This window comes from Oreochromis aureus, linkage group 17 (genome assembly GCF_013358895.1).
Source record: "Oreochromis aureus strain Israel breed Guangdong linkage group 17, ZZ_aureus, whole genome shotgun sequence".
NCBI classification, from domain to species: domain Eukaryota; kingdom Metazoa; phylum Chordata; class Actinopteri; order Cichliformes; family Cichlidae; genus Oreochromis; species Oreochromis aureus.
The window spans coordinates 30,660,639-30,681,896 of NC_052958.1; the positions used below are offsets into that span (position 1 = coordinate 30,660,639).

Here is a 21,258-nt window from a genome sequence, read left to right on the forward strand (position 1 = left end):
TTTCTTGCTAAATGCAGCAAAATGTCCTCAGATGTTATTAAAAAAAAACATCCAGTGTTTGAGGGATTTTTGTGAGGAAGTTTTTCTGTCATGTAACTTGAATGTGTCCTGCAATAACTGTGACTTAATAGTTACATTTAAAAAGCAATTGAGAAAAACAGCAAAAGAAGTTAAAGAAGTGAGTGCAAAACACTTCTGTTTCACTTTCACCTCCAAGCACACAAACTCTTAACTCCTAGCAGTTCAAACATGCACACTAGTTCAGTGCAGCGATTAGAAGGGATTTAAATGGTTAAGCTGCTCCGGAGCTTTACTCTATTTCTTTTTCTTTCTTTCTTTTTTTTTTGCAACAAATAATCCTAAAGGTAAAAGTGCCCATACACCAGTCTTACCTTGAGAGAGTTGCAGAGCGACAAAGACGGGCTGCTGCCTGCAGCCTGCACATCTGCTGGGGATGTAATGCAAAGCTGATAGGAGACCCCCACTGCCAGAGTACTGATTACAGCACCCTGGTTTTGGGACTCTGTAGTCTTAGCGGGCGCATGGCATCATCCATTTCAGTTACTGCTCGCCCCTCAGCTACAGTCAGTGAAAAGCCCCGACCCCGGAGTACCTGTCAGCACCGCAGGAGACAACTACAGCACGCGTCTTCGTTTTATTTTCTCTAGAGCCAATTAAAAGGGATGTAAAAGTGGCGCTTCGCTGGCTACCTTAAAGTTACCTTCTGATGCTGTGGCAGGACCAGGCGGGGCAAATGCAAATCAAGGTGGTGCTAATTGGCTGAACAGGACTTGAAGGGTGTCCTGCTCTGTCAGAAATTAAAGGAGCCCGTGTGCTGAGTCTGCGTGTTATCCGCTGTGATGGTTAGAGGCGTTCCTGTTTCTCTGCACCGCCATTTCTTTTAAATTATGATCTAAATAAAACCCCGATTAAAATATCATTAAACATTTAGGTTACACAAGGCTTTTCGGGTTTTTGGGTGCAAGTTAAATTTAATTATGGCCATCGGGTTGCAGACTTGATTATTGAGTCACTTGCAGGTGGTACAGTTAGCGCCATTTGCGATGTATTAAGAGCAAAGGGGAAATTTTCAAGTTTATGTGGTTAATTTCTGAAAAAAAGTACTATATAATTTTTTAAAAGTAAAATATTTAAAAGGCTACAAAACTTCCGAACGCAGTAGCCAGTTAGCACTCCGGCTTAGACATCCTGATAATTTACATGCTAATTATCCTGGCGCCTTTCCAAATTAAGTTTAAACCTGGACAAAAAAGGTGCTGAAAAAAATCAACCTGCAAATAGTCATTAGCCTACTCTAAAGTTTTAAGTTATTAATTCTATTTTTCTAAAATTGAAGTTTACAATGTGAACAAGATAACTTAATTAAATGTACGTTTCCACCTGGTCTCCCTAACTTTCATGTTTCGTCTGCTACTTTCAGGCGAAATCATCTTCCTTTCAAAATAAAAGACTTCCGTCTTGAACTAAAACCTAAAGCCAGAACTTAACTTTATACGTGAGTTTTTGTTCTGCTTTGTTGTTTGTTTGTTGTATTTGTCGCCTCACGTTACACTTTTTGATTGGAACAAAAGTTGACAGATTTTTAAGTTACAAAATATGGCAAATCAATTCATCAAGAGATCAACAAACGTAAACGAATCAGCAACAATCCCTGAAGAAGGGCTGATCCCAAAACGCACAAGGCTCTTTGTGCTCTCCCCATCACAATATCTAAGTACTGGTATTACTGGGCAACAGCTGTGAATGCTCATATCGTATTTAAGAAGGGGCGATGCCATCTTGTGGAGGACGATGGAAGGCCACAAACTAAAATTGTTCCTTCCAAAGTAGCACTACCTGTACCCCACTAATGTTAAGCTTTGAAAGGCATACATTTAAATGGCTATAGAAACATTACTGGCATACAGTACTAATCTGCACTGTATGTTATGTATTTCATCTGAGAAACTGCTTTTCCAAATATGGGGAAATTATTTTGTTCTGAGTCTTTTAAACCTAGAAGTCATTTGATGGAATTTATAGAAATAGTTAATAGTGTGCCACAAGTAGTTCTCAAGAGTAGGCAGAGAGGAAATAGAAAGAAAAATGTATGTATTACCAGGCAAAACGGTGCCAAAAGACTTCTGAAATATTTGCAACTGTCTCTTGAGAGATAGAGTCACTCTTTCACATAGGTAATCAATCACTGATTCACATATCTGGTGCCCCTTTATAGGTTATCTACAGATACAGAGGGTAGAGGGCAGATATGATGGTAGCCTCCCTTTGGATATCTGCTGTCATGTTCAAATCTGTTAAATGTTTTCTTTTATTTAATTTTCATCCTTTGGAAGTTGATTATTGATTCTATAAAATATAACATTGCCTGTTTTCTTCCCATTCACCTAAAACTGCATCATAAGACTGATCTGATCTGCCTAGTTACAAAATAAATACATAATGAAATAATTCTGTCACCAATGTGAACATAAATCCTTGATAATGACAAAAGGTTTCATTTGTAATGTTCTTTCAACCATTGGCCTGAGTTACAACTTCACATCAATCAGCACCAGTGTTGCTTCACATTTGACTGATGGGTGAATTGGTGCTGATGTGACATTCACAGTATAATTAGACTCACTTTAGACAGTGACATTCCAGCTTTGGTAAAAGTGCTTTATTTGATACATTAAAATAGTAAGGATCACTTGTGAAGACGAATCTGCAGTGTTGAATTTTAATTTAAATTTTTAATTTGTTATTTTACTTTAATAGTTTAGTTATTATTTTTATTGACGTAAGAGGTCTCTCTCAGCAGGGGGGCCTCCAAATTTTTTTCATGGGGTGGCCATGTGGGGGCCACTAAAAATATTGGGTTGGCACACCCAAAACAGAAGAGTGCAGGGGTGCAGCGGAGGGGAGAGGGTGACACCAGGAAATCGTGAGGAACATACAAAGTGACACAATGCGAATGACAAAAATTCTATAATCAGGAAAAAAAAACAAGTTAATGTTTCAACTCATTGCAGGGTGTCTTCCTCTCTCTTGTGCTCACGTTTATTAAAATTATTACCAGCATAAGACAATCTTACTGGGGGGACCAGCAAATTTTGAGGGGTGGCCAGTGCCCCCCCGTGGCCCTCCTTGGTGGTGCCTCTGTCTCTCAGGACTCATACTCTAACCTGCATGGAGGAGGCAAACTGCTATGCGATACTGTGATATATGATACTATCTGCAGAATGGTAATGTGTTACAAGAAGTCACGAAAGTATATGAAAAATGTCAACAAATATTTAACAGAAAAGACAAAACTAAAAACAAAACAAAAATTCTGAACCAGCCCCTTTACTTTATGACAGCTTAATAACCAATAAAAAAGTCGAACGCAATACAAGCAGGCTCGTAAGCCAATCAAAACCAGGAAAGGGCGGGCGCTGGATTGTTGTGGTTGACGTTTCACTTCCTCTTTATTTGCGGCGTGAAATCAATAAACTGCAGCAGCGAAGCTCAAGTAGGAAGAGAGGAGAAGCAGCGAGAAAAACGACTTCACGACGGAAAACGTCTGTCGCATGTTTTATGTAGAAAGTCAAAAAAGTAAGAAGGACGAAAATAGTCGATCGAAGAGCTCATGTGATGTGAAATGAGACAATCGGGGGCTGCTGCTGCTCACAAGACTGCTGCATGTGATATCGATTACAGAAATAACACACAGGGATGACCACAGCCCTGCTTCGGGCCCACATGGACTGCTAGAAATCCAGGCTTGAATATAGAGGTTTGTAGTGTGTTTTTGACCTTTATTACAACCGTGTTGTTCCTGCAATCCTCTGAGATGTAATTGCGATAGTTTAGCTTTTTCCCCCTCCCCTGACTGATGTTAAAGTTTGAGAGAAAGTCTGCAGAAAGAGTTTTTAGCCTCACTCACTTGTCAAAAGTAGGTTAAATTGTGACGCAGACCTGCAGATCAGTAAAAAACAACTTTTTCTAGTAAATGCCAACAAATATCTACCAAAGAAATGGAGGAAGGACACTTTTGTGTGAAATTCATGTGTGTGTGATATGATGTTTATGTGTAAAAAGTAAGAAAAAAAACTCCACAAGAATTATATGTGCAAGTATGTAAATAGCCCAATGTGTTAGATAAAGGAAAAACCTTCCAGATGGCATCAGTCCTCATCAATAAACAATCCAGCGCCTGAGACTAAGTGCATCCCTTTTCTTGTAGTAGTCCTGTTTACCCTGATGGATGAAGCCTCTGAGAAACATAGATAAAGTAAGAATGAAGCACCTTAACTAATGTTTTTTTTATTTTTATTTCCACCTTGTACAGAGTCCTCTCGCCAAAAGAAGACCAAACATGGTGCACGTCTACAACTGCCATCCTTTCTCCTCGCAGCAGATTGTGCAGGTAACGTGAAACCTGACTGACGCTGATCCCGTGTCAGCCGTGTTTTATTACCTACGCTTGTCTTCACTGCTTTCCCTCTCTGTGGCTCAGGTGGAGAAGGAACCCGGACTGGTCTGCTGTGGAGGTGGAGCTCTTTTTGTGGTGGCGACTGGAGGATGCAAGGTTGCTTTAATGTGCTTATGTTTACAGTTTGTGACCTTTTTAAAAATGTATTTATTTTAGTAATGACTCAGTGGTGGTAGCGAGGCAAAATAAGATAAAATAGTCAGTTTTGTGTTTTGAATTGATTGATTGAATTACATCATGCTCAAAGGTTGTTATTGATGTTTTGTCTTCCTCATCTTACTTAAGCAGTTATTAGTCAGCTCCTTAGTGATGAAAAGTCTTTGTAGTAGACTGACTGTGTTGTGCTGAACTGAATCCAGGTGGAGGTGTACAATCTGGAGGTGGAGGGCTGCCCCCTCATCTGCCGCTTTTCCACCATGGGCGCTGTGAGGAGCATCCAGCATAGCAAGATAGGTAAAGACATATCCTGTCTTCCTCTACCCTCCGTACTTCATAGCGGTACTGACATGTACTTTTTTGCTGTCTGTCTCCCATATGTGAGCAAAATGGCTTCAAGTGATGACAGCGTAGGCTGGAAAGGCATCAAAAACAAAGACACTAGACACTTAAAAAACTTGGGTTTTATCATTGCCTCCTCTGTGCTCATTCACTTCTAGGAGACTACCTGGTGACCATTGAGGAAAAGAACAATGCCACCTACCTGAGAGCCTACACCAACTGGCGTTACCAGGTACACAAGAACCATCTTGAGTCCAAATCACCCAAGAGTAAAAATAGGACAGAAACCTCCTTGTGGCTGCGAGGGGTTGCGAGGTGATTTGTCATTCGGCGGCAGATTGCAAGTAGTTGCAATGACCAACTGGTTGCCCAGAGGTTGAATACGCACCACCTTTAACTTGGATTACCTCGTTTTGGTGGTATGCAACCTGTCTCCAAGCAGTTGCAGTCCACCTAGAAATGACTGCAGTCAGTCTCACAAAGAGTAGCAAAGGTTTGTAAATAACTACCATCTAGATTATGAATGCAGATAGATGCTAACACATAATCAGTCAGTCGATCAGTCTGCTCTGATGGATGCAGATCACCTCCAATGTGTTTCTTTGGAATGGCAAACTTGACTCGGCTCATTGCAAATGAGTTGAATTATGATTCTATACATAAAGTCTTATGTTGCTTTAATGTGATTAAACTAAGGAATATAATAAGCTTTTGTGAGAAAAATCAATCTCTCAGATTTTGACTGTGAATTTTTTGTAACTGATAGTCAGATGTTCTTGTCAGATTGTTCTAGCTCTCTAGCTAATTGTCTTCATTTGAACTGTACGTCCTGTTATCTTCATAGCACAGTACGCTATACAAAACCTTCAAATTGAGTTCACCATCAATCAGTCTCAATGGTCAGATGTCCAAGCTTACCTATAGACAGACTGTCAAATGGTATAAAGAGCGTATAAACATGTGCATAGTTATGCATAAATTATGCTGAGAGCAAGAAGAAATAAGCAAATTATATTCCACCAAAGGCAGTCTGCAGCTGTCATGTATATTACTGTTTCCTAATTACACACTGTGAAATATGTTAATGGCTTGTTTGCTCTCTGTTCAGGCAGAGGAGAAGTCTCGTGTTGGGGTTCGTTTGTTGGGCCACTTGCTGGGTGGAGCGTCTGTGTGGGGTGGAGTGCAGATGGAGATTATTGAGATCCCTCTGTCAGAGCGGCCCATTGCCATGTCTTGCTGCCCGGTTAGAGGAGACCTGCTGGTTGGTTCTGAGAACACTCTGGTTCTCTTTACGTTGAGACAACACAACCAGCAGAACCTTGTAAGAACTCAACTCTCAAAGTTTACCCACTTTATTGATGTTATGGGGTTTATCTGGATTTGAATGTACAATTCAATAATGTCTTTAATTTGTTGAAGACTGTTTATTTAAGTTTTTATTACTTTTTTTGTGCAAACCGGTGTAGCTTCTCTCTGATAAGGGTCGATTTCAAGGTGCTTCAACCTTTGTTTGCTGCTCCACAATACCTTCCACATTAATTTCAGTGATTCTTAAGCGTCTCTGTTGGGATTTGGCCTTCCTCTCATGTGATACGGTGCTTTGAGTGCTCAAGTTAAGGGGAAAAAAAGCTCTATATTTCATTAAAATTTTCCAAAGTTGTCCAGTGTGCCAGATGGGAGTCTTTAATGGGCCAATTCAGGCCCCCACGCCTTATGTTTAACATCCCTGCTATAAATAATATCTCTTCAAAATAATATGGACGTTTTGGACATAAAGATTTTTTTCCACACATACTGTCGATAGTTTGCATTCTTTTTAGAAGATTTTAAAGCATTTTCCAAATACAGTGAGTACCTTTACAAGGTTTTGTTAAGATGGCAGCTTAGCACCATTTATTTTAATAGCTGGCTGTAAAAAGATCAAATGTTGTGGTAACGTCTTTCATCGAAAATGAGCAGACTCACTGATAACCTACACAGTATGTTACACTGGAATAATGTTTGTTTCTTTGGGAGGAAAATCAGGAGAATCAGAGTCTTCAGAGCAGCTGGCCAAACACTCGGCAGCGCTGTGGTCAGAGTCAAGGTAACTAAAAAAAACACACATTTATGAATTTATTAAGATATTTTCAGTCAACCACTCATTTTGTATCGCAACTATCTACAAATCAGGGATCAGAGAAGGATGTCTTACAATGAGCCCTGTGTATTAGATTTCATATAGAAAAGAGTTTACATTAGATGTGAACTGGGACTAACAAGCTTCAATTCAGTAGGCCTGTTTTCTACCCACAGCTCAGTCTTCAAGTTCCAGCCAGAATCTTTCCGTCCTGGATTTTGAACGCTCCGTCATCCTGCACCTTCCAAAAATCACACCTAAGCAGGTGCTTTTCTTCACTTATTTTTATCTGTGACTGTGTCAAACTGTTATATCAAGCATGTTCACTGCACCTATTTATATTTAAAAATGTAAGCTTCTTCTGAGTGGATAGCTTGCATTTGCATAATGAGAGAAAGAGAACAAAATTTCTGTAGTACTGGGAAATTTCCAACTTAAGCATATTTCCTTGTTTTTTGTTTTTTGTTTTTTCCTAAATATTTTGACCGCTAGGTGGCGCTGTGCGACACATATGTGGCTGTGCAAGGAGAGCTGGAAGTCTTGATATTAAAACTGGATGAAACCTCTGAACCCCAAACCCTGGAGGAACCACTGGACACAAATAAAAGTGGTAACGGCACACATGTAAATTCTCTATAATGTGTTTTAAGTCGTGGCTTTGGGGTGATTTTTTTTTTTCTATTTAACCAGAAAGGGATGAGTAGAGAAACCTTTATGAATATGACTTACATTGCTAAAGCTGACAATTAGACACTTTTACAGAGTTCTCAAGCATTCTTTTTGTTTTTATTCTACAGATTTAATACTAAGAAAACAACATAAAGTAACATAATGTAGGAGTGATCTGTGATCTGTGATATGCGATCTGTGATCTTTCTGCATGCACAGCGGAATATCTGGAAGACCAGGCTGACTTTCTGGTCGTTCCGAGACACCAGGAGTTACTTGGCGATCGAGCTAAAGACTGCGACATCCCAGTCAGCATTGAAAAAACCGGGTTGGAAGAAGGAGGGCAGTATGCACTTTCTTACGTTCTTTTCAGGTGTGTCTGCACTTCTGAGTTTGTTCCTTAAGAATATTTCTCCCAGCTGAGGTTTGACTGAACTCCCTCCTGTCCTGCAGGCGCTTTTCTCCAGAGTTCTTTCAAGGATGCAGCGTGGATGAGATGCAGCTTCACTCCCTGCAGCTTTACCCGTTGTTCACCGGTGAGTACCACATCAGTGTCGGTGCTTTGTGACAAGATGCAGGTTTCTTGACTGGAGTGAAGAAACAGTAGCTGATGCTACAAGTTAACAGTGCGAGATGATCTGTTTTGAAATGAGGAGAAATGGCATTAGAGATGTTTTTTTTTTCTTAGACATTGTAGTCTGTTCAGGAGTTTACATTCAGTCATCACAGGCATGAATTTCATGGTAATTTTGGACTTTTAATGATGTTTTGAACTCTTTGTTTTGCTCTAGTGTGAAATGATTGCACAGCACACATCCTTAATGACTTTAAAAAACATTTCAGTGAAGTGTCATACCATGACATTCATGCCCGTGATGAGTGCATGTTAAGCTGCATTGCTATAGAGATATCTCTGTGGTATTTCTACAGCATGTTCACATTTCGGTGCAGTTTGCTCATGTTGTAAAAAATAATCCTTTTTCTTTGTCCTTGTGTGTGTTTTTGCCCAATAATTGTTTGAGGGATTGCTACTCTCTCCCCAGGTAACCAGTCAGTGTCTCCCGACGAACCGTCGTGTGTGTTCTGCTTCTTCTCCCTCCCCACCATGGGCTACCTGTACAGTCTGAAGGGTGGAGTTGAGCTCCTGTCAGCATATCAGTATCCAGAGAAGGTCCTGGAGGCGGCGCTAACAGACCACCTGTTGCACGTCATAACAAAGTATGTCTGCAGCCCTGAAGGAGGCATGAAGCAGTTGGTGCTCACTGTTTTACTTGGATTTTTTCCACTTAAATAATTACATTTTACAGGGTTTCAAAAAAATAGGGCTCTAAATTCAACAGTTCACCAAACATCAGATAGAAAACCTTTTTCATCAAACCCATCAAGCCTTATTTCCATGATATTCCAATTAAATTCAAATATAGAAAAGTTGTTGGTCTGTGGTTTTTACTTTCTTTGTGGATTACAAGTACATTTCTCTGTGTGGCTGGTAGGAGTGCATTGCAGTGTTTTACAGTACGATGTGCAGCTCTAGCAGCCAGGATTGAAGACCCCTACATCGATACAACCATGAAGGTATGAGCCTGGCACTGTTCTAGCCATTTACAGTATTTCTTTTAAATGAGCTTCACTAATTGTAAAGTTCAGCCTCAGTGCTCCCCTCACTCCAGAGATCCAGTTGGTGGTGCTAATATCTGTATGGATCGTTATTACATGTCTGTAAATGAGAACACATTTAACATTTACACGTGTGTGTGTGTGTGTGTGTGTGTTTGTAAGGCCTGCCCACCCTGCAGCCTGGAGGTCTGTGCGCTCAGGATGCAGCTCTTTATCGGCCTGCGGTCGATGTGTGTGTACGGGCGCCACGTCATCCTGCTCTCTGCCGCTGACGCAGAGACATCGGAGGAGACCGAACGCAGCACGCAGCGCAGGGGCCTGTAAGTTGCACACACACACACACACACACACACACACACACACACACACACACACACACACACACACGCCGCCATGTTGATTTGTACACCTTTTGATTTTTAAAGGCTTTTTCAGGTTTGACCTCAGATACTTCCCTGCAGTTACTTGCATGTGCATGCATGTACGCACAAACATTTGAACATTTATGAGCCTGTTTACTGTATGTGTGTACGTGTGTGTTGTTATTATAGCGAGTTGAAAGAACACAACATGCTGACTGGTATTTTCCTGGCGGTGGGAATTGATCCCGCAACCACGCCAGCTCTGGAGAGCCTTCTATCACGCCCCTTACTGTAAGACAAACCCAAAACCCATCCAACCCCCATCCTTGTTGTCACTTTCAGGCCGAGCTGCAACAGCGAGAAAACACTCTTGTTCTCAAATGAAATCCTTATAAAGTTCCCTTCTGTAACCCTTGTTTCTCTTATGTTACAAGACTAAATGATTCTTCTTTGCTTCCGTGTAGAGGTTAGAGGAACTCCATTAAAAAACTAAAAGCACTCCAAGAACACAAACCTCCACCAAGGGAGGTCACTTTCTAAGCAGTATTTACTCTTTAAGGTAATAGTGTTGTATTTTCGGTACATTTGTATATCTCTGTTCTTTTTAAATGTACTTTAAGGAGTTTGCAGTGCAGCAAAAATAAGCAAAGAGTGAAGGTTTTTGTTATTTGCCCTGCTGAAACCTAATTTTTTTATGTTAATATAGGACATGTGTGGGATTCAATTCATTTTTTAGTATAATTAATTTTTGATCACAAGTTTATTTAAGAAACATAGTTTTTAAAAGCCGTGTAACCTTCAGATCAATCTATTGATCATGAAAGAGAGGTCAGAGGTTAAAATTTTACATATTTTAAATACTTATACGGTACTTTCTATATTTTGACAATACATACCACACTTGTAAGAATCATAGTTTCTTAGTTATAAGCTTTTTGTCAACCAATAAATCATGGCGTTGATTTTAAGGACCTTGGTGGATGTAAGGCAGAATTTGAACGTATTGTTAACATGACCCGACTCTACTAACTTTTATCAGCATCCATTCAAAACTTTTCCAGCTATCGTGTTGACAGACAGAAAGAAATGCAAATATACCAAAAGCCTAACCTAAAATCACAAACAACATATTATTTCATTAATAAGAACTTAGTGATCATGGCGTTTGATATAGAAAATAAAGAAAGGCAAATATAAAATTATATAAAAATTTAAAATCACTTTTTTTGGATTCATAAGAAATAAAGAACTGCTTAGCAGAAAAGGTCGTTAAGCAAGTAAGTTGCATGTGTTGTGAAGAAGTTCAGAAACCCTGTGACAGCATGCAGTCAGTCATTTCTGTTTAAAAAAACAAATAGATTAAAGTGTTTGTGTGAGTTTTGCAGCTTGGTCTAAAAGAGACAGCACTTCCTGTTTTAGTTTCTAAACCTAGCCATGGTAACCTGCCTAACTGCCTTCGGTGTGTGTTTGTGTCTTTTTTTTCTCACAAACTAATCGTGTTAAAATTGACCTAAAAAGACAATTTTATCACAGAGGTTCCTGGATTCCTGTAACTCTTTCTCTTTGACTGACACAGATGCGCACACACAAGCCCCTCACCGCGTAACAAACACCTCAACATACCCTTGGTATGAAGCTCCTGTTACCCTGTTCACTAACTGTTTGTTAAAGCTGGGCAGACACTTAACAAATGCTTGTGCTGTGAAGTGTGAAGCACAGCGCATGTAGAGAGCTAAACGATCATAATTGTCTATCTGTAGCTTCACGTGATTTAAATGTGCCAAAAAATTAGGTATAATCTGCAGTTTACCAGATGGCAGGGGAGGAGGACAGGACAAAAACATCATTAATAACTAATAATTAAATGGAAAGTGGTGTATCAATCTAGACCTACTGCAGTGTTACTAAGCGAGGAGCCAGGGGAACTTGCAGTCTCCCAGGCTACCATTGTACTCGTTGGTGTCAAATGATAAACCTGTTTAAAGACCAACAGGCAATAATTGGTTCTAAAAACTAACTGAGAGCAAACGAAGCAGATGTGGTCTTATAGGCTAGATTATGTCCTTATAATCATTCTGACAGTTGTTTAGTGTGTGCCCATCTTAACAGTTTGTTTGAATTTGTAAAATGTAGTACTGCATTTCAGCAATATGCACTTTGTTTCCCATCCAGTGTATTTTGGATATGTTTGTTTTTGTTGTTTTTCATCCAAAACGTTTTTCTTTCCTGGGAATATCTTGTTTGTTTATTGGTTGGTTGTTTCTTGTTGTGCAATGTTTAGTTTATTGTGTGTGTCTGTACTGTCTTGTTGGTGTCCTGTAAAGGTATTTTTTTTATAGTTAAAATATCTACAATAGATCACAAAAAAGGTGAGTATAAGTACAGGATTCTTCCTGTGTATGTTGTGACTCAATGGTCAAAGCTAATTTTTCTATATGTTGCTGTGTAATGTTTGATCTCAGGAGCAGGAGGTGGACAATGTCTTCTACCAAAGAAAGCAGTGCAGCGGGACATGGATGGAACGTCTATGTTGTGGACACCGTCCCCCCCTTTACTCTCTACCAGGAGATGGTAACTCTCATTTGCCTGAATTGTGTGTTGCGCAACTGTTGATGATGAATATGAAAAACTAAACAAATACAGATCTGCTGTGCAGTAACTTGTGATTTGTCTGTGTGTGTTTTTCAGGTTGAGTACAGTCAGCGTTATGCGGAGACCAACCCACAGGCCCAGAGTCTGCGACACCTCCTCAGCGAAGCTCACCTCCTCCTGCGTGCTGCTCTACTACACGCATCAGACGAGCAACAGACGGGCCCAGGTGGCCCAGCAGACCACAGGACAGATCGACAAGTGCTGGAGGAGGCGCTGAGGGAGAATTGTGCCCAACTGGGAGACAGTTTCAGCAGGTAACACTCAACCTCTCCTGCAGGCAGGTTAGAGGGCTAATATCCCTTTGAATGTGTAGAAATTGTCTCCTTAATATGTTCACTCGCTTAACTCGCTGACAAAATAACCTAAATACACCTTAATTTAATGGTTAATGAGGGCACTGATAAAGCCTCTGTTATTTTTAGCCTTTAAAGTTTAAGGTCCATGCACATTCTGCATTGATAATAACATTCTATGGGTTTTTAAATATGTTCAGTCAATGAGATTTTACTCTGTTAGACACCTTTGCCTTCAGTTTTTGTATTTTCTGGCTATTTTATTAAAATTTGTTTCAGCAAAAATTTTAATCTCTTCTTTTCTCTAAGGGGAAGTCAGAAGGAGTGTCACCTTGCTCTGCCCTACTACAGGATGTCTGGTCTGTCACTCACAGAGGTCATGTCCAGGAATCGGCCATTTCCGGGCAGCCCTTCCTCCTATGGCCCTGGCTTCCTGTTTTACCTTAAACATTTCCTGTTAGAAGACTCAGAGCAGACCCTCAGTCAGGTACACAAAATCTAAATGAGCATGATTTAACAAGTTGAGGAGATTACTTTTTCACACAGGGCCAGGCAGGTTTGGTCAGCTTTTTTCCCTTAATAATTTAAATAATCATTTTAAACCATTTTGTAATTATTTAGGATGTCTTTGTCAAATATTAAAATTTGTTTTAAACATGACAAATATGCACAAAAAACCTTAAGAAATTAGTAAGAGAACAAAAAAATATCAAATATTGAATCAAAAGAGACGGGGAATGAAAATGAAGAAACCTTTTTAATCTTTCTTTCCCTGTAGGAAGCAGCTGATGAGGTCATTGACATTTTCAGCCAATCAGAGCATTTAATGCTCGTAAGTGTGTGCGCCAGCTCCTGCATGATAAATGTCAGTCCTGCTCGGACGCTGCAAATTTTACAAAATCTGGAGAACTCTGTGGGCGTGTCGGTTTCACTAACAATCACCATGGCTACCATGATGCTGCGTTTGGGTGACCTGCAGCAGTACACACAGCTGATGGAGAGACATGCTGAGGTCAGGATTTCACTTGTTTTCTTTGGTGTACTAACTACTCAAGGCGCAGTGCAAGGTCAAAGTTTGCTACATAATATTGCTTTTTTTTTCTTTTTTTAAAAATTGTATGTCCATATTTTTTTCTATATTATGTATTTTGCAACACAAAATGGACCAAAATAAAGAAAGTTGATCCATTTCCATTCTGTGCGTAGATGCTGCTGGTGTACGGGTTTATCGAGGAGCCGAGGCTGCTGCTCTATGGTGGATGTGCAAACCAGCATGGACGTGTTTATCCCACAGCTTTAACCCGCCAGATGGCCAACTCTCAGCCTGGACTGCTGGTGGCTGCCATGGTGGCTTTACATGAGAACAGCAAAGTTAAGCTAGAAGACGCAGATCACATATTCAAGGTACCATTGGCACCTGGAAGTGCAGTGCCTGGAGGCTAGAATATCAACCTGCTGATTTGTATTACTGCCTTTCTACACTTGGATGTAGAATTAATTTCAGTTTTGCTGAATTTGATGCTTTCTACACTTTTAGGAGCTGGGCTGTGAGAGCAGCCTGCAGGTCGATTTCTGGGAAGCGATGCTCATGGCATCATCAAACGACGCTGTCATTCAAGAGCTTCTGTTCCGGCTGGCTTCTGTCTACATCGACCGTCTAACAAATACAAAGTCAGAAAAACACACAACTCCAAAGCGCAAGTCACTGAAGAGCGCTGATGACCTGGTATGGCTACTTGGTGGTCTCTGTTTAGTAACACAACCCCCCCCCCCAATTCTTTTAATTTGTTCATTAACCACATTTTAAAGACATGAGTTTCATCCAATCAGCTGCTCCCATGTTTGTGTCTGTTCCAGATCAACTCGTGCTCTCATTACGGTGGTTTGTATCCATGGCTCGTTCTTCTAAGTCCAACACACATTACCAGTTCCCAACACCTGGAGGCGCTGCACAAACTGCAGGTATTTTCTAAAGTCTGCTTTGACTGCATAGATTCAGTACAGTTAAGTCCATGAATATTTAGACAGAGATAACTTTTTTCTAATTTTGCTTCTGTGTTACAACAATGAATTTTAAATGAAACAACTCAGATGCAGCTGAAGTGCAGACTCTCAGCTTTAATCCAGTGGGTTGAACAAAAAGATTGTATAAACATATGAGGAACTAAAGTGTTTTTTTTAAACACAGTCCCTTCATTTCAGGTGCTCAAAAGTAACTGAAAATAAAATGTTAATTTCTAATACTTGTTTGAAAACCTTTTGAAAACCCTTTGCTGTCAATGACAGTCTAGAACTCACAGACTGCACCAGATGCTGGGTTTCCTCCTTTTTAATGCTCGTCCAGGCCTTCACTGCAGCTGCTGTTTGTTTGTTTTGAAGTTTAGTCTTCAAGAAGTGCAATGCATGCTCACTTGGGTTAAGATCAGATGACTGACTTTTCCATTCAAGAATATTCCACTTCTTTGCTTTAATAAACTCCTGGGTTGCTTTGGCTGTATTTTGGGGGTTATTGTCTATCCGTATTATGAAACATGGCCCAGTCAATTTGACTGCATTTAGTTGGATTGGAGCAGACAGTGTGTCTCTGAACACCTCAGAATTTATTTGGCTGTTGGCAGATCATCAATAAATACTAGTGTCTCAGTGCCATTACCACCCATGCATGTCCAAGCTATCACACTGCCTCCGCCTTGGATCATGAGCTGTTTCACGCCTTCTCCATAAATTTTACTTACCATCATTCTGGTACAGGTTAATCTTGGTTTCATCTTTCCAAATAGTGTTTTTCCTGAATTGTGCTGGCTTTTTTTAGATGTTTTTTTTTTAGCAAAGTCCAATCTAGCCTTTGTATTCTTGAGGATTATGAGTGGCTCCCACCTCGCAGTGAATCCTCTGTACTTACTTTCATGCAGTCTTCTCTTTACGGTAGACTTGGACATCGCTACGCCGACCTCCTGGAGAGTGTTGTTCACTTGGTTGGCTGTTGTGAAAGGGTTTGTCCTCACCGTAGAAAGGATGTACCAAACTGTAGATTTTGCCACCTCTGTTGTAGTAGTGATGTTACATCTGACACTGAAGCCCGCGAGGCCTGTGTCGAGTAAAGGGGACGTGTCCAAATGAAGCCCGTATTGTTCTTCAGAATATCATGTGACCAATGACTCTCTGAAATGATGTGCCTCGTTATGTGATTTCAGCTGTTGAAAAGATGTGAAAATTAGTTTTTTGCGTGAACTGGATCTGAGGTGTTTCTGAGGATCATCACGAGAGTGCACGGAGATTGTAAGCAAATTATGGAGCAACCGAAAAGGCGATATAATATTAGCAGTTAGGGAGCATTTTGACATGCTATAGCCCAATAATAAGTCTTAAATCAGTCTCATGGTTAGTAAGGGTTAGGATTAGGTGTGACTGTGTGTATGTATATATTTATATTATACAGGACCTCATATGGGTATTCTACAATTGATACATCTTTACATTTATATATCGACTGTTATGTAAGCCCCTTGTATTAGCACAGCAGGGCTGCTGTACATGGAATGACCAGCAGATGTCAGCATATCCAAATGAGCTGTTAAACGTTGTTTTGTGTGATCTGCCTTTTGGCAAACCAGTTGGCCGAAAAGATTTGTCACATTCAGGGGGCTTCATCACACCATCACTACTATTGTACCAATTTCTCAAATGGGTTTTTTTCTGTTTTCGCAGCTTAAGGATGGCTTGTTTCACCTCCATGGAGAGCTCCTTTGACCGCATGTTGTCTGTTTACAGCAAAAAAACCACAACTATCAATTCCAGGCCTTTGATCTGCTTAATTGATAATGACATAACAAAGGAACTGCCCACACCTGTCCATGAAATAGCATTCGAGTTAATTGTCCAATTACTTTAAAAAGAGGCTGGCACATGTTAACAAGCTGAAGCTTCTAAACCCTTCATCCAATATGAATGTAGATACACTCAAATTCAGTAAACGGGTAAAAAACAAAACAAAACTTCTGTCAGTGTCTAAATATATATGGATCTAACTGTGTAACAGACTGACACAGCCACTGAGACATCATTGAATTGCTGCCCAGCCTGTGCAGGAAACACAATTTCTTCTACTCGGGTGTGAAAAGACCTCTTTCTGCTATAAATTTGGGAGCTGGTTTTTGGAGCCATCTTCAACTGACTATTGAAGTAACAGCTTTGGATGTGTGACTGTAAACATCACACGGCAGACCGGTCCAGAGTTTAATGCAGTTTCACATTACGGCTGCAGCTTCAGTCGCCAGCCGACCACATACCAACAACACTAACAATGACAGTCAGGAACCGAGGCATGACTGCTGATGCCGATGCCAGGTGTATAATTGATGGCTGCATTCCTCGTAGGGTGAGGCCCTATTCACGGCCATTACTGGAACTTATAGTAATACTGGGCCATCATGCATTCCATGGCCTGTGATCTTGTCTCAACAAATATGTAGATCAGTGACATTTGAAGAGAAAACATTTTATCTGTGCTATCAGTGGTGAACTTGGTGACATACAGCAGTTTATTTATCTTTCTTTTTCTTCTTGTGGACTTGTGTCTGGTATTCATGAATTAAATGAGAGAGCTTGTCTGATTTAAAATCTAGCTGCTGTTATTCTGTAATTGTAATTTTAAGTGTTCCTGTATGTGTGTGCAGTCTCTGCTGTGTGGTCCATCCCTGTCTGTGGGCTCTGTTGTGCCTCTGTTGGAGCGCCTGTCAGATGAAACCTTATGGGGCTTCAGCCTGCACCTCCTCTGCGCTACCAGAACTGGGCAGTACGATAGGAGCATTGAGAAGTTGCTGGACAGATGTCCTCAAGCGATCATACCCTACGCCAATCACCAGTTACAAGAGAAAAACATGGTCTGTACTGATCACAGGTCTTACATTTGAAATCTGTAGCTACACTTTTTCGTTTATTTTTAATTTCGCGCCTAGCTCGACTCCCGTCTCAAACACATGTCTTATCTCTGCAGGCACTATGGTGGCAAAAGCTCCTCCCAGAGCTTTGTGATCGCACAAGAGCGGCCGCAGACAACAGCATCCTCCTGGCTGCTCTCAAAGGTAGAAATATTTTTCCCAAAGAACTTTCACTTTCGTTTAAAACAATCAGGGTTCGCTGTGCTTTTTGTCAGTCATGACTCACTGATGACCTTATTTTGTTCAGACTTACAATTTTATTACGTGGCAAAGCCATCTGGCAAGTTTGACAACATTTTTGACACTGGAATGAATTCACATTAAATCCCTACTTTAAGTCACATCCTCAGCTATTCAGAAACCAGTAGGTAATAATGGATTACATGCTCAGGTAACAGATTTGAATCATTTAAACTGTAGAGGACAATATTAAAATTACAAGCAATGAAGTCGTCTTAGTCCAGATCTTCAAACGGTTTCAACAGTTTTATGGCCTAAAACTTAAACTGGTTCTTAAAAAAAATAGCTGGACGTGATTTTATTTTACTTTTTGGTCTTTGTTTTTGTGTGCCAAGCGACTTCATTCAGTCATTCATCTTGTTTGAAAAAGTGGTTCTCAAGAAAACCCAGTAAATAGTAACTACAGTAACTAAGTTGGTCTTCTGTCCCATTTCTAGAGAAAGGCATTCAGTCATTCAGCTTCTTAAATGCTGTCTGCACATTAAATATAGCTTTACCAACAAGTTCCAAGCCTCCATTAAACTTGACTACAGGTGTACTCACACTGGGTACTGTTGCCGTGTATGATCCTCTTCCCAATCCTCCACTGGTGAGCATTCACACTCAACTTGACTATCCCGCTCAGAGTACTCATCACTTACTCTCCTTGTTCAAAGCACTCGGGTTCTTTTGAAAAGCAGGTTGATAATTTTATGCATTATATGGCTTACTGGGGGAAGTGGTGACACCTGTCTTCTCACATATTTGTTAATTACTTGCAGCAGTTTTTACAGAGGTGGCTGTATTGGGAAACTGTTGGAGATCTGTGCTGGGGAATGAATTGCAATTCACATTACACATGTGCCCAGCTGTGCCCTGGCCTGCTAGAGCATAGCCAGCAGTAATGAGCCTGATTAAACAAAGTGAACTCTGAGGGTGCAGCAGGCTTGGTTAGACTGGTGTGAGCACACCCCAAGATACCTCTGTAAATTAATATATTATGATGGGAATTAAAGAAATATCAGGACATTACTTCCTGATGTTTCCAAAGAAACTAGAAGAATCAGGAAGTAACATCTCATTGACTTTGTTGTGTGTGTGTGTGTGTGTGTGTGTGTGTGTGTGTGTGTGTACTTGAGTTTAATGTGACTTGTTTTTTGTCAACAGAGACGCTTGTCGTAGTTGCTATGGAGATGAGCCCTGCAGAATTCCTGGAGCTCATCCCTGATGATGGCACAGCCTCATACTTCTTGCCACACCTGTTGACATGCAGCCAGAGACAAGTGCTGGCCTGAAGTGCGCATACCCACACACACACACTGAATGCTGAGAAAACATTCTGGAAGAATCTTCACAATTGTGTTTGTTGGCCAGCCATTGTGGATGACTCAACCTACAGTATTTAAACTATTTGTTTGGCATCAAACAATTTGTATTGTATTATAAGCACTGTGCAACTAAACTCAAAGGCTTTAGAGTACTATGGTGGACATATCTCCTATTTATCCACTGATTGAACAAATACAGGAACAGGCCTGCCGGGGGTGTACTATGATGTGAGATTAATGGCTTAGTGAGGTGTGTTCAGAGTTTAGGTTTAAAACCAGTGCCATTATCATGAAATCTGTTAATGAAAGGACGCTCCAGGTTTAGATCACTATTTGAGAGAACATTATATATGCAGACCTCTTGGTCACTATGTTAGGAATGCCACTAAACCAAACCCACGCAGTAACGTTACTCACCATTTCTCTCTCACTCCACTGAAATTTACAGGTTTTTGGTTAGTGATGCAGCAAATGTTCACATATTCTTTTATGTTTGGTCACTTATCAGTTTTTTTTTAGTTATGAATTCACAAGATTAACACTTTTCTGCACTGTTTCTCTTTTGCTGGATTTGTTCCACTTCACTCATTTTGCTCTTTGCCACAATATTTTCTTGTATTTAATTCAAGGTTCTCAAGCCTGAAGCAGAAAGCCCAGATTACCAGTTAAGGCAATCAAGGCTTTCTATATCAAGCTGTATATATGTAGATATTGTTTTCCTATTCATAATCTACTCTTACTGGCCACGTTGTTAGGTACACCTTGCTAGTACTGAGTTGGAGCCACTTCTCCCATCAGAACTGGCTCACTGTTTAATAGCATGGATTCTACAAGGTGCTGGAATGACTGTTTTGTGGGGTTGTAACAAGTATTTGAGTGTTGAGCTGCTGTTAACAATGTGAAGCAGTATGGATTAAGTATGCTTACTTAGCATTGAACAGGTGTGCCTAAAAAAACTGGCTGGTGAGTGTATGTGTTAACGAAACACTTTAAAATATTGATTTCTACTGTTAGAACTGCAGAGAAACATGCTTTTTTTTTTTTAGGTTTTCTTTTTACTAAAGTTCTTTTTAAGTGTGGAGATTTAGAGCTGAGTGACCTTTGAGCACTGATTTGTCCACTGATTATAATTTTTTTAAACAAGTACATGGATGTCTGTTAAGTGATAACGCTGTTCAGATCAGTAAATGCATACCTCAACACATACTGGCGTCTTCTTTCAGTTGTATTTACTGTATATTGTCACAGAGTGTGAAAGTTTAGTTTCGCTCTATAAGAGTTTTGGCCACAGAAACTTTAAACCTGTTTGTCACATAAGCAAACAAGTGTTACATATCATCCGAGTATGTAGGAGATATAGAGGTATTCAACCAGCTGCAAACCAATCTATCATTGCAGCTTTTGAATTTTTACAACTTTGTCCCTCTTTCAGCTCACTTTTTTTTTTAAATGACAGTTTACTGTCAGAAACCATTTGTGAAATGCTTGGGTTGATTTTAGCATTCAGGTAAATGACAAAGTAGACAGTAGAAGAAATATTGGTTTCATATGTCTTTGTGTACAAAGTCAGTCATCATAATTAGTTACATCATCTCCATTAAATGCTCTGTAAAACTCATTTGAATATTTCATCCTGTAAATCAACAGCCATCAAGGAAGAGGAAGTGCGGAGCAGAGGAATGCAGACAAGTGAGGGTTATGAGGAATCTCTGTTCACACAGCTGATTCCAGCATCTTTAGTGTGCTACTTCTTAGGCTACGACAGCACTTATTAGGAGCACTGGAGGAAGAGAGAAATCTTAGGGTGGGTGCTTTAAAAAACAAATGACAAAAAACAAAAAAACCATATACAAAGCAGTATCTGAACTTTTTATGACACTGAGACTGTTTATTTTTCCCTTGCAAAGAATATGACTTTAAAAGAGTTATAAGAATATTTGAGTTTTTTCTCATGTGCATGAGTTTAATTTTTCTGGTCCATATCTTGTTTTTTTTTTTTTTTTTAAGTTTTATGTTTGGGTTTGACATGTAGTAAACAATAAAGCAGGCAGGAAGAAGCCCTCGGTAGTATGGGTCACTTGCTC

General features: G+C 40.1%; 2 protein-coding genes across 6 annotated transcripts in view; one reads left to right on the forward strand and one right to left on the reverse strand.

The window, feature by feature from the left end:
* bcar3 (BCAR3 adaptor protein, NSP family member) overlaps positions 1-926 on the reverse strand; it is a 69,337-nt gene extending 68,411 nt beyond the window's left edge. Inside the window, exons 1-2 of one of the 2 annotated variants that reach the window (XM_039601366.1) lie at positions 711-926; positions 393-613 (exon numbers count right to left, since the gene is read on the reverse strand). The gene's annotated coding sequence lies outside the window, so the exon portion shown is untranslated. Of the gene's footprint in view, positions 1-392 lie in introns of both variants that reach the window. The other variant, XM_031733771.2, reaches the window with a different exon arrangement.
* Positions 927-3,481: 2,555 nt separating this feature from the next.
* hps3 (HPS3 biogenesis of lysosomal organelles complex 2 subunit 1) lies at positions 3,482-20,378 on the forward strand. Of its 4 annotated transcripts, none has more exons than XM_039601187.1 (25): positions 3,482-3,778; positions 4,334-4,411; positions 4,502-4,573; positions 4,837-4,930; positions 5,134-5,207; positions 6,084-6,296; positions 6,989-7,061; positions 7,271-7,359; positions 7,587-7,704; positions 7,983-8,136; positions 8,217-8,299; positions 8,807-8,981; positions 9,257-9,338; positions 9,543-9,700; positions 9,932-10,033; positions 12,205-12,313; positions 12,431-12,648; positions 12,997-13,174; positions 13,466-13,699; positions 13,894-14,091; positions 14,225-14,413; positions 14,545-14,649; positions 17,364-17,570; positions 17,684-17,771; positions 19,014-20,378. In XM_039601187.1, the coding sequence occupies exons 2-25, from the start codon at positions 4,361-4,363 to the stop codon at positions 19,139-19,141; spliced, it is 3,192 nt and encodes a 1,063-aa protein (XP_039457121.1). In that variant the 5' UTR covers positions 3,482-3,778; positions 4,334-4,360; the 3' UTR covers positions 19,142-20,378. The 4 variants fall into 4 exon arrangements, with proteins under 4 accessions (XP_039457121.1, XP_039457122.1, XP_039457123.1 ...); XM_039601188.1 differs by having other exon boundaries at positions 6,992-7,061; XM_039601189.1 differs by having other exon boundaries at positions 7,001-7,061.
* The last annotated feature ends 880 nt before the right edge of the window (positions 20,379-21,258 follow it).